The sequence below is a fragment of the Camelina sativa genome, chromosome 8 (genome assembly GCF_000633955.1).
Source record: "Camelina sativa cultivar DH55 chromosome 8, Cs, whole genome shotgun sequence".
NCBI classification, from domain to species: domain Eukaryota; kingdom Viridiplantae; phylum Streptophyta; class Magnoliopsida; order Brassicales; family Brassicaceae; genus Camelina; species Camelina sativa.
This window is the reverse complement of record NC_025692.1, coordinates 22,508,542-22,521,535: the sequence shown is the minus strand read 5'-3', so window position 1 is coordinate 22,521,535 and position 12,994 is coordinate 22,508,542. Positions and strand designations below refer to the sequence as shown.

Sequence of the window (12,994 nt, the reverse complement as noted above, 5' to 3'; positions counted from 1 at the left end):
CCCTGGGAGTATGCGGATTTGATGATAGCCACTCTTGAGATCAATCTTCGAAAAAATGGTGGCCGTACCAATCTGATCCAATAAATCATTAAGTCGAGGGATTAGAAACCGATACCTTACCGTGATCTTGTTAATTGCGCGGCTGTCAACATACATTCTCCATGAACCATCTTTTTTTGGGATCAATAAGGCTGGTACAATGCAAGGACTAAGGCTCACTCGAATGTGCCCTTTCTGCAGCAGCTCTTCAACCTGATGGCGAAGCTCGTCATGCTCCTGTGGACTCATCCTGTAATGCGCGCGGTTAGGTAAAGCTGCTCCGGGAACCAAATCAATGTGATGTTGAATGTATCACAAGGGAGGCAATCCCGGTGGTAACTCGTCCGGAAAGACATCCAAGAACTGTTGTAACACGTCATCATACACGGATGTAGCTGGTGGAGCCACCACACGTACCGGGGATGAAAAGAGGGCAAAAGCCACTCCCTCCAGTCGGAGTTCCTCCTCGAAGGTGGCGAAAGAGCATAGCAATGGTGCAGAAGGAGGAGGTATAGGAGACACCGGCGTTGGAGGAGTTACTGCAGGATCTAGTGACTCTCGGGTGAGGAGGAGGACAATACGGTGAGTCTCCCAAGTGAAACTGTAAGTGTTTTTTGCACCATCGTGAAAGATTTTGCGATCAAACTGCGAAGGACGACCAAGGATAAGATGGCTAACATCAATTGGGGCCACATCGCAGTAAGTTCGGTCCTTGTAGTGAGGGCCGATGGAAAAAAATGACCAAAGCTCGGTGCGTGATGCGCATGGATACCCCATCTTGCATCTATCCAATCGAGTACGGCACCCGATGGGCTTCACAAGGAAGGCCCAGCTTACGAACAACATACTCAGAGACAATATATCGAGCGCTACCAGAGTCGATGATAAAGCTACAAACACGGTTGTAGATCGTACATGACGACTTGAATATATTAGTACGCAGCCACGCGTCAGTACGACTAGGAGGAGCCAGACAAGTCCGACAAGCCACCAACAATCGCCCCGTATCTCCACTGATATGTAATACACGATCATCACCATCCGGACTATCCTCTTCAGTTGGCGAGTCATAGATAGACTCTTTCTCTTCCTGAAACTCATCTATCAGCAATCCCCGACGCGTTTGGTTTGGACATGCGGTCTGGCGATGACCAGCTTCCCCACACGCAAAACAACGTAAGATGTTGGGTCGAACAGATCAACGTAATCCCTGGTCTTCGCTCTGTCCTCGCGACGATGACTCAACTACGGTCCCTATGTCGCGTGAATTCATAGTGGGGCCGACGGTATCTGCTCAGGAGGACGAGGTTTGCTTGCTGTTGCAGACCACAAGGTAGAACGGAATTGATGCTCGAACGACGCGGCGCAACGGTGAGCTTCTGCGACTGAGGCATGGTCAAATTGAGACATCGCATTATGGAATTGAACACGCAATCCTCCGATGAAGCGCGAGACCAGTTGCACCTGGCTATCAGCGACGTCGTTGCGTGTCACCAAGAAGTAAAACTCCTCCGCATAGTCATCGATAGTGCGACTGCCCTGTTTTAGGTTCTGCAGCTTATTATACATTGTGCGGTCATAGTTATGTGGGAGAAATGTCTCACGAAGCTTCTTCCTCAACTTGTCCCACGAACGAATTGGACTTTTATCCGTGCGGGCACGCGTTGATTTGGTTTGCTGCCACCGGGATGCCGCGTGACCACGAAACTTGGTTGCAACCAGGGCGACTTTGCGTTCTTCAGGCATATTCTTAAACTCAAGAACCTCTTCCACGGTAACCAACCAATCCAGTAGTGAGTCCCCGCGAATTCCTCCGTGAAACTCCGGGATGTCAACCTTGAAACTCGCCTCCCATCGTGTATCAGGAAAGCGGTTCTCGTGCGGCTGATACTGAACCAGATCTCATCGTGGTCTATCTTCTCAAGCAAAAGGGTTCTCATGTACTTTGACCTCCTCATCATCTTGTCGACGATTACTTTCTCCCAGATGTTGTGTAATCGTTTCCGTTAAGGGATGCAGAGCATCCGTCAGAGAGCGTTGGAGAGCGCTTTGTGATGCAATAAGAGCATCGCGGAACTCAGCCCAATCTTGAGCCGTCATAGCATCCCCGTCCACCTTTTTGTTGGATGGAGCCATCGATAACGATTGATAAAATTCGTCTTACCATGAGCGAGATGAATCTAATACCAACTAATGTAGAGGCGGAAGCAGAACAGGGTAACAAGAACGAAATGAGATCAAGGAAACGAAGATCTCAAGAACAGAACGATGAGAGTCCTCCTCTCTGGCTTGACACAAGAGATTTGGGCAATTAAAATTGCCTCTTTTTGGCTTTTCTTTTATTTCTTTCAAAACTGATTTGTTACAAAGACTCCACCAAGCTTTTATAGCTTTTGACCAAAACAAAACGATAAACCCAAATCCCGACTCAAACGATATGTTAATATCCAAACGAAAACAAACCTTAGGATATGTTAATATCCAAACGAAAACAAACCTTAGGATATGTTAATATCCAAACGAAAACAAACCTTAGGATATGTTAATATCCAAACGAAAACAAACCTTAGGATATGTTAATATCCAAACGAAAACAAACCTTAGGATATGTTAATATCCAAACGAAAACAAACCTTAGGATATGTTAATATCCAAACGAAAACAAACCTTAGGATATGTTAATATCCAAACGAAAACAAACCTTAGGATATGTTAATATCCAAACGAAAACAAACCTTAGGATATGTTAATATCCAAACGAAAACAAACCTTAGGATATGTTAATATCCAAACGAAAACAAACCTTAGGATATGTTAATATCCAAACGAAAACAAACCTTAGGATATGTTAATATCCAAACGAAAACAAACCTTAGGATATGTTAATATCCAAACGAAAACAAACCTTAGGATATGTTAATATCCAAACGAAAACAAACCTTAGGATATGTTAATATCCAAACGAAAACAAACCTTAGGATATGTTAATATCCAAACGAAAACAAACCTTAGGATATGTTAATATCCAAACGAAAACAAACCTTAGGATATGTTAATATCCAAACGAAAACAAACCTTAGGATATGTTAATATCCAAACAAAACAAAAACAAAATGAAAGATAAACTCAACTCCCCATACGTCGTTTACTTCCGGCCCACGCAAGCAAACGATATAAGCCCACAGATAAGGATGCGCTGCATCAACAAGCCATTGCAACTAAAAGAAGTAAAAGAATAAAAAAATCCTAGATTCCTCCTAGTCCACATTTTTCTATTTCTAAACTCTATATAGTCATAATACAATGCTTAGCACGAGCATATAAATTCATATATTAAGTAACATAACGTTCCAAGAGTTTTTTTTCTTCCTAATATTTAATCCCGTAGATTAAGGTAGGGTTAGTCGGTCCACCCAGCATGTGATAGTCTTGTTTGTGGCTGCAAATTGTAGACCAACTAGTATTTAAGCTAGTCTCGTCATCACCAATATCTCATCAATACAAGCTTCTAACTCTCCACATATATTTGCGATAAAAAAAAAAATCAACTGTAAGATGGAAGGCAAAACTTTGATTGTAAGTGTGCTCGTTATGAGTCTGTTCATGGCACATATTCAAGTTGATGCAAAGAGCTGCTGTTCCAGTGCTAGAAATGTCTATAATGTATGTCGTGCAGCGGGAAGTTCCAGGCCAGCTTGTGCACTTCTCAGGTAAACTGATTAACAGGCCCGGCTTAGAGGGTGTGCCATAGGTGCTGGTTGAGTTTTGTTTTCAATAATTTCAATAATTGTCGTGTATGTGACAAAATGTTAAAACTCTCGTATCGTTTGTTTACGTGCGTAGAAGGTTATCGATCTCTAGATTCCTGCGATAAAAACCCGACCCGAATATACCGACCCGTTCCGAACCGAAAATTTCGGTTTCGGGTTGGCTTCGGTTAGGAGAGTTGAACCGATCGGAAACTATATAAATTTGATCGGTTACCCGAGTTTTTTCGGTTCGGTTCGGGTAACCGAGATCTTCATCTTCCTTCTCTTCTTTCACCGGATCGGCTGAGACTCTAAGTTTTTATCGGCGGCCGTCAATGTTTTTAGTTGATTTTAGGGTTTGTAAAAGGTTGAAGATGATGTAAAAGACAACGTTTTATTAAAAACACAAACGATTTATTTTTTTTTTCTTTACTGGGCCTGGCCCAAACTTTTTTCTTTCTTTTCTTTTTTTTCGAGAGCCTTGTAGCCAAAAAAAAGAAAATTTCGGTTCAGTTCGACAAAAAAATCAATAACCGAATTAACCGAAACCCAACCCGACCCGAACCGAAATTTACTTCGGTTATCTTCGACACAAATTTCAAATAACCGATTACCCGAATACCCGAAATAACCGACCCGTCCCGACCCGACCCGAAAACCCGAATTCGCAGGGCATATATACCTTCTACTCTCTATCTTTTATAATGTGTTTATTTCCATCTTCCACTCTCAACGATGAAAACTACTACACTATGAAACGTAATTCACTCAGATTCTGAAATAGGTTTCTTAATTACTTTTTTAATACTCTATACATGATTCTTGTTTTCCACGAGGTCGATCGTTATTTATTTATCTCACTTTTGTAAACATCTTTCTTATGATATGAAATTTAATCTTCTTATTCAATGTGTCGTTTAATTTAAAAATAATTAAAATATTCAACACTGTAAAAAACAGAAACAACCCAATGAATCAATGCAACCACCCAAACATTAGACTCTTAGAAGTGAATGAGATAGTCATTTTTTAGACAATTTCTGCCTTCTTAAGAGTAGACATAAGATATCTTAGGCTCCTTTGATAACTAATCTGCACGCAACCTTCAGTTCAAAAGAAGAGAAAAGTTCAAAAATGCATCATCATCATCATTATCAAAAATTCATGTTACATCACATGCTCTAACTGCTTGTTGTCTTCCAGCATCGTTTAACTCAACATATATCCAAATGACCCTGCAACACACACATACCAAATCAACCAACCATTTTTTCTACATCGTCTCCAATCAAAATTCCCAAAGACTATATACTTTACAGCAAGAACTACGAATACTAATCATAACTAATACAAATTGAAGATAGGCGTATGACGTGGTAATTATATTTTTGTAATTAAGTTTTTCATGTAACATAAAACAAGAGCATGATGAGTATTTTGAAAATACCCGAAATATCCTAGTAATAAAAAAAAAAGTTTTGTATAGTTCTGGTAATATCACCTAAAATGTATGGCATATGAGTAAATCTTCTATTGTAATATAAATAGACTTATGGATCGGAGGAATGAACCTGGTTCACCTGCTTTAGCGCACTCCAGTTCCTCGGACCCTTAGCTAGAGGGAACACATGTACCAAGTTAGCTTTCTTCTGGCTTAGGGGCACTCCAGTTTTTTTCGAATCTTTTAATCCTTGTGGAAGATCAGACTTTGCTTTCATATGATGTATTTGAAAGTCAAAACATTGAAATAAAATAATACCAAAGAGATTGCAAAAATTTGCATAACTAAGTAGAAAGTGACATGAATTTGGGATATGTTAAAATAAGGTTTGATACTTTTTGATTAATCTATGTACTTTGGATCTCCTAATTAAAATTGTTATCATTTATCACTAAACAATTCGGAAATAACTATTATACTATTTAATTGTTAATGATTATTAACTTACATTATTACTGTAGATGTGCTCCCCATTTTGAAGAGAAACTGACACACTAAAGGGGTGTTATTAGAGGAAGCATTTTAATTGATTTCAGTTATCTATGGGTTTTAAAATTCAATGGTTTTCTAATGCATTTAAACGTGGATTTGTTGTCATTAACAGCTGGATTTGAAAGGCATTAATGGATTTGAAAGTCATTATTAACTGGACTTTATTATTTAACTTAAATAAAATAAATTTATCCATAATTGCGTTGTTAACCAAAAAATGAAGGCAAAAATCAAGACAAAATAAATTGAATTAATATTATTAATATTCAATAAGTAACATTGGTTTTGCAACAATAATGAGGGAGAAGCTGGGTGGATCTGCTAAAATCACCGATGGGAAGCCGTCACAGCTAGGGCTCGCTGGAAGATAGGAAGAGGACAGCGACGGCGGAGAATGAGAGAAACCGGAGAGGGAGCAGATTTGAGGAGGAGGGTCAGGTGGAGCCGCGGAGAAGAAGGCTCTGATGGCAGTGTTGGAAGAGGCTTCAAGACGAAGGAAGTGACCGAATGCGTCGGGAGTGGAAGACAAGACCTTAAAAATCGACGGAGGAAAAAGAGTCATTTGAAGGGAGGAACCTCAATCGCAAAACACCGGGAGAGGAGGCCATCTAAGAGATCTTGACTATGAAGCAATAACTGATCACGAACGGAACCGCCGGTGAAGAAACGCATGTGGAAGGACATTTTCTTAATTCTTCCACTAATATGCTGAATCAATTCTGAAGAGAGAGAAAGACATTGAAATACTTAAGAAATATGTTGGATTGTGTTTGTTTATCTTTTCTGCGTAAAATCCATTAAAATCTAAAATGATACCAAATCAAATGGTTTTTTTTATGTATTCTAAAATCCATTAAATAAATACATAATCAAATAACACGAGATTTTAATAGACTTTTTTAAATACCTAATTAAATAACGTTTGATTTCAAAATATATCATATTCCTTTAAATCCTAATGTCCTATATATAACCAAACGTGTAAACTCTAAAGGTTGAGAACAGTTGAGTTCAAATATTATTATTACGAATAAAAGATATAATAATACGTGAAATAATACAAAAGATTTGATAGAAAAAAATATGATTTAAATATATTTTACTTGAGAATTTTGAGTGCGTTTACGATTTCCCATATTGTTCCAACGTTTTGATTTGATTTGAGAGAAGGTATTGGGTTATGTAAATATGCTATTCGGTTACGTTAGTTGGTTTAGCATTTGGTTTAGTATACTTGTATATAACATAAAAATTGTACAGCTATTTTGGTTAATTGAATGAGAAAAATCTTTTAACAAATTTCTTCTTTCCCATTCTCTCTCGTTTCCAACATGGTATCAGAGCCATTAACGCTCAGATCCACCTCAAATTTCTGAAAATTTCACTTTGTTGAGCTATTTTTTCTTCGATTTTGAGCTTATCTCGTGCTCCAATGGTGATTGTTGCTCGTGCAAATCGAAAAATGGGTAAAACGAAGTTTCAAAAAAGTTCCGCTGTTCAAAGATCACAAAGGTTAAACTCCGATGTCGACGATCTTGCTCCATCTCTCTCCCAGCAGCCGATTCTCAGGTTTCCGGGCTTTCGCGAGCTGTCACATCGCCGATCTTTGCAGATCCCTCTCACTCTTCATTTTTCCTACATAGCGCAGATCATCCAGGTTTAAGTATCATTTCTCTTCGTTTAGATGAAACGAACTATGATGATTGGAGTTTTGCGATGCATATTTCTTTTGATGCTAAGAATAAGATCAAGTTTATCGATGGAAGCTTACCTAGGCCTTTGATCACATATCCTAACTTTGATTTATGGTCTATATGTAATAGTATGGTCAATTCTTGGTTGTTGAATTCTGTTTCTCCTCAGATCTATCGTAGTATCTTGCGTTTGAAAGATGCTACTGATATTTGGCGTGATCTCTATGGTCGATTTCACATGACTAATCTCCCACGCACTTTCAATCTGATTCAAGAGATCCAAGACCTTCTTCAAGGTTCCATGTCGTTATCTGAGTATTATACTCGTCTCAAAACCTTGTGGGATCAGTTAGATGGTTCAGAGGAACCAGATGATCCATGCATCTGTGGGAAGGCTGCTCGTCTGCAACAAAAGGCAGAGAGAGCTAAAACGGTGAAATTCTTGGCTGGTCTAAATGAGTCTTATGCGATTGTTCGCAAGCAAATTATTGTGAAGAAGGCTTTACCTCCTCTGGTTGAGGTATACCACATCCTGGACCAAGATGACAGCCAGAAAGGGTTCACAATTACCACTCCTCCCGCAGCTTTTCAGGTCTCTCAGGCCGTTCCTCAGATTTCTCAGATGGTCCCCTCTTCACCATTATCCTCGGGTGTTATGTATGTTCAGAATGGCCCGAACAAAGGACGACCAATATGCTCCTTTTGTAACCGTGTGGGACACATAGTTGATCGATGTTACAGGAAACATGGTTTTCCTCCTGGTTTCACTCCAAAAGGGAAATTCACTGATAAAATTCAGAAACCTCCAGTAGTTGCAGCTCAAGTTTCTCTACCTCCAACTCCGGAAAAGACCTCAACCAACATGGAGACCTTGATTGGAAATCTTTCTCCGGATCCGTTGCAAAACATCATTGCACTTTTCAACACTCAACTACAAACTGCATCTCCTAGAGCTGTTCCTGTTGTTGCTACTGCAAGTACTTCTCAAACTCCACAGACTCCTCTTGATCATCCTGGTATCTCATTCTCCAGTCCCACATACTCTTTTATTGGTATTCTGGCAGCTTCGAAACATACACTTTCCACAGATACATGGGTGATTGATTCTGGTGCAACACACCATGTGTCTCATGACAGAAAGAGTTTTGTTACTTTGGATACTTCTGTGGAAAATTTTGTGAACATGCCAACAAGACAACATGTTAAGATCAGTGGAGTGGGAATGATTCGTCTCAATAGATGAATGTCTTGTTTATCCCTAAATTCAGATTGATTCTCATCAGTATCAGTTCTTTGACTTCTGATCTTGGATCTCGGGTGATTTTTGACACTTGTTGCGAAATACAGGATCCTACCAAGGGGGTGATGATTGGTAAGGGTTGTCGGATTAGCAAGCTCTATGTGCTCGATACAAAAGCTTCTTTAGCATCAGTTAATGCAGTGGTAGACATTGGTACGTGGCACAAGAGACTTGGACACCCTTCTTACTCAAGATTGGATGTGATTTCTGAAGTTTTGGGAACTACAGGACACAAGAATAAGAAGCCTGCTTATTGTCATGTTTGTCACTTGGCAAAGCAGAAGAAGTTATCTTTTATATCTGAAAACAACATTTTTAATTCAACTTTTGAGTTGTTACACATTGATGTTTGGGGACCCTTTTCAGTGGAAACAGTTGAAGGTTATAAATATTTTTTGACCATTGTTGATGATCATTCAAGAGCAACATGGGTTTATTTGCTTAAGAACAAGAGTGATGTTCACACGGTCTTCCCTGCTTTCGTTAATCAAGTTGAGAATCAATATAACACTAAAGTGAAGTCAGTAAGATCAGATAATGCTAAAGAGTTAGCCTTCACTCAATTTTATCAGTCACGTGGTATTGTTTCCTATCACTCTTGTCCGGAGACACCTGAACAGAATTCGGTAGTAGAGCGTAAGCATCAGCATATTCTCAACGGTGCTCGAGCTCTCCTCTTCCAATCAAATGTTCCTCTGGCTTATTGGGGAGACTGTGTCCTGACAACAGTGTTTCTGATTAATCGTACACCATCTCAGCTGCTCTCGAACAAGTCCCCGTTTGAGCTTCTCACTGGTAAGCAACCAGATTATTCTCAAATCATATCTTTTGGTTGTTTATGTTATGCTTCCACCTCTCCAAAACAAAGACATAAGTTTGAGCCTCGATCAAGAGCTTGTGTGTTTCTGGGGTATCCAGCAGGTTATAAGGGGTATAAGATGATGGATTTGCAGAGTAATGTGGTTTATATCTCCAGGCATGTTGAATTTCATGAAGTGTTTTTCCTTTGGCAGAATCTCAGAAGGAAATTGTTCATGTTACCACCCTCACACCTACGAATTCTTTGTCTCCTAGTAATTCTATTTCCACTCCTCAAACTTATGCACCCATTTCTTCTCCTAATATCTCTTCTTCACTACAAATTTCTCCACAAAGAGTAAGGAAACCTCCTGCTCATTTGAGTGATTATCATTGTTATTCCCTTAACACTGATGTCCCTCATCTTATTTCCTCTTTTTTGTCCTATTCCAAAATTTCTCCATCATACTTGGCTTATATCAATAACATTACCAAGATTCCTATTCCCTCTTTTTATAAAGAGGCAAAGACGTCCAAGGAATGGTGTGAGGCAGTTGATAAAGAGATTGCCGCGATGGAAATGACTAACACCTGGGATGTTACTAGTCTTCCACCAGGTAAGAAAGTAGTTGTCTGCAAATGGGTTTTTACCTTGAAATTTTATGCAGATGGATCACTAGAGTGCTATAAAGCCAGGTTGGTAGCTAAGGGTTCCACTCAAAAGGAGGGTTTGGATTACAATGAAACATTCTCACCAGTTGCTAAGATGGTCATTGTGAAAATGTTACTCAAGATCTCAGCTTCTAACAGTGGTTTCTGCATCAGCTTGACATCTCTAATGCTTTCTTGAATGGTGATCTTGATGAAGATATTTATATGCGGCTTCCAGAGGGATATGCTGAGATTAAGGGGGATGTTTTGCCTAAGAATGCTGTTTGTCGGTTGAAGAAGTCTATTTACGGTTTCAAACAAGCTTCTCGACAATGGTTCTTAAAGTTTTCTACTTCTCTTTTGTCTTTGGGTTTTGCGAAGTGTCATGGAGATCACACTTTGTTTTTTTGAAGCTTTGGAGATGATTTCATTGTTGTGTTGGTTTACGTTGATGATATAGTCATTGCTAGCACTACAGATTCTGGTGCAAATCAATTAACCGCAGCTTTGAAGCAGAGTTTTAAGCTATGTGAAATTGGTCCGTTGAAATATTTCCTGGGTCTTGAAATAGCTCGGAACTCCACTGGTATCTCTATTTGTCAGCATTAAATGCTCTAGAGCTTCTGACTTCTTCTGGCATGTTGGCTTGTAAGGATGTCAAGACTCCCATGGTTCTGAACCTGCTACTCTCACGGACTTCTGGTGAGCTCTTACCTGATAAAGAGATGTATCGTAGTCTTGTTGGTCGCTTCATGTATATCACCATCACAAGGCCGGATATCACGTTTGCTGTGAATAAGTTGTGTCAATTTTCCTCTGCTCCCCGCACATCTCATCTCACAGCAGCTTATCAAGTTCTTCAATACATCAAGGGGACTGTTGGACAAGGACTTTTCTATTCCGCAGAACCAGCCCTTTCTTTGAAAGCTTTTGCAGATTCAGATTATGCTTCTTGTCCAGATAGACGACGATCAACAACAGGTTTTACAATGTTTCTTGGTTCGTCCCTTATCTCATGGCGTTCTAAGAAGCAGCATACCATTTCACGTTCTTCTGCAAAGGCTGAGTATCGCGCATTGGCTTTAGCTTCTTGTGAGATGATGTGGATCACTACTCTACTTCGTGATTTGAGAATTGGTATTTCCTCTGTTCCAATCCCCTTTTTGCAGCAATCTACATTGCCACAAATCCGGTTTTTCACGAGAGGACCAAACATATGAGGTGGATTGTCACACGGTTTGGGAAAAGCTGGATAGAGGACTTATCAAGATGCTTCATGTTCGAACTGAAGATCAAGTTGCAGACATTTTGACTAAGCCTCTCTTCCTTCCTCAATTTGAACATCTAAAGTCCAAGATGAGTCTTCACAACATATTCGTCTGATCTTGAGGGGGACTATTGGGTTATGTAAATATGCTATTCGGTTAAGTTATTTGGTTTAGCATTTGGTTTAGTATACTTGTATATAACACAAGAATTGTACAGCTATTTTGGATGATTGAATGAGAAAAAACTTTTAACAAACTTCTTCTTTCCCATTCTCTCTCGTTTTCAACAGAAGGTGAAAATATGAACGTTGTGCAACGGTAACATTTGTATGACCGTTTGAATTAATATTTAATTAAATGAAAAAAAATTAAAATAATGAACTCTATAAGTACTACTACTCTTTTCTTCGGACACAAATCTCTTCTTCTTACTCATTATTTTCATTATAATTCTCTTAATTATGTTCTCCCACTTCAGTTCTCACTCGACTTATCTATCCGAGAGAAGCAAACATCAAAGCATCATCCTACAGGTAGAAGTACTCTGGTATAGTTCCTCTGGTTTGTTTCACCATTATAAGAGACTCTTGTTTGTCTCTGCTAGTTACTCTGTTTGTCAACTTTCAAACATTTTTAATCGAGTTAAACAAAGATGATGCTCTGCTTTAAATCTATCGTATATGGCCTAATAAACTATTGTTTAGCTACATATCTGTCTTAAATACAAACTGATTTTTATTTATATATGTGCCGTGTTTAATTATGATACCATGCTGTCTTGAGTTCAGTGATTTGAGAATTATATGTTCTGTTTAAGAAAACGAAAACATAGAACTGGTTTCTAAATACAAAGAATGAACCGTTTTTGTCTAAAATATTTATTGATCTTTTTGATTTCTTTGATAAGCGGAAAAATATTGTAATGATGATTGATTTTGATTATTAATTTTGCAGTGGAGACATAGCCAGCATTTTCATTTAAAGTTAAATTCTCCAGACTCTGCCCGAGTTCTCGATCTTCTTCCGCTTGCTGCTTTCTTGACCAGCCTTTGAAGTTAATTCCAGAATCCATGTGTCAGCTGTAACTTATCTTTTTTGGATGATGGTTGTATATGTATCATAGATGTGTATGTGTATGATGGATGTATGTGTAGTGTATCGTGGATGTGTGTGTGTGTGTGTGTATGTGTATCATGGATGTATGTGTAGACTCTCGTAGATAGATGTATGTGTGAAATATAGGGGAGAGTAGGGAGAGGGTAGGGAGAGAGATAGTAGGGAGAGTGCGAGTAGGGTTCGAATGGTAGTAGTTGTCCCCGACTGGTAATCTACAAATGGTAATCTACAAATTTTGTAGATTAGATCATTTTTTATTTACCATATATTATAATCCGTAAAAGAAATGATAAAGGACGAATTTATCCACTCAGATCGCACGCACTTAAAAGCAAACAATCGCTAGACCTTATATATTAGATAAATAAGATTACAAATACAGGTTG

At 39.0% G+C, this 12,994-nt stretch overlaps 2 protein-coding genes and 1 long non-coding RNA gene across 3 annotated transcripts; 2 read left to right on the top strand and 1 right to left on the bottom strand.

Moving 5' to 3' along the window:
• On the bottom strand, positions 352-816 carry LOC104709823. Its single transcript, XM_010426379.1, has one exon. It carries the CDS (start codon positions 814-816, stop codon positions 352-354), a length of 465 nt encoding a protein of 154 aa, XP_010424681.1.
• On the top strand, positions 3,475-4,210 carry LOC104707948. The gene is made up of 2 exons (XR_754729.2): positions 3,475-3,749; positions 3,883-4,210. It is a non-coding gene; the product is annotated as an uncharacterized LOC104707948 (long non-coding RNA).
• Positions 7,214-11,444, top strand: LOC104709822. Its single transcript, XM_010426378.1, has 8 exons — positions 7,214-7,350; positions 7,425-8,691; positions 8,823-9,570; positions 9,789-10,190; positions 10,242-10,342; positions 10,399-10,559; positions 10,638-10,762; positions 10,828-11,444. The coding sequence occupies exons 1-8, from the start codon at positions 7,214-7,216 to the stop codon at positions 11,442-11,444; spliced, it is 3,558 nt and encodes a 1,185-aa protein (XP_010424680.1).

What these genes read in the sequence shown, in the direction of transcription:
- LOC104709823 (XM_010426379.1), bottom strand. Translation starts at nt 816, where the DNA reads ATGGGGTATCCATGCGCATCACGCACCGAGCTTTGGTCATTTTTTTCC.
- LOC104709822 (XM_010426378.1), top strand. Translation starts at nt 7,214, where the DNA reads ATGGTGATTGTTGCTCGTGCAAATCGAAAAATGGGTAAAACGAAGTTT. An exon ending in TCCCAGCAGCCGATTCTCAG is followed by an intron (nt 7,351 to 7,424) that starts GTTTCCGGGCTT and finishes TTTCCTACATAG; the next exon opens with CGCAGATCATCCAGGTTTAA. An exon ending in TTTTAAGCTATGTGAAATTG is followed by an intron (nt 10,763 to 10,827) that starts GTCCGTTGAAAT and finishes TCTATTTGTCAG; the next exon opens with CATTAAATGCTCTAGAGCTT.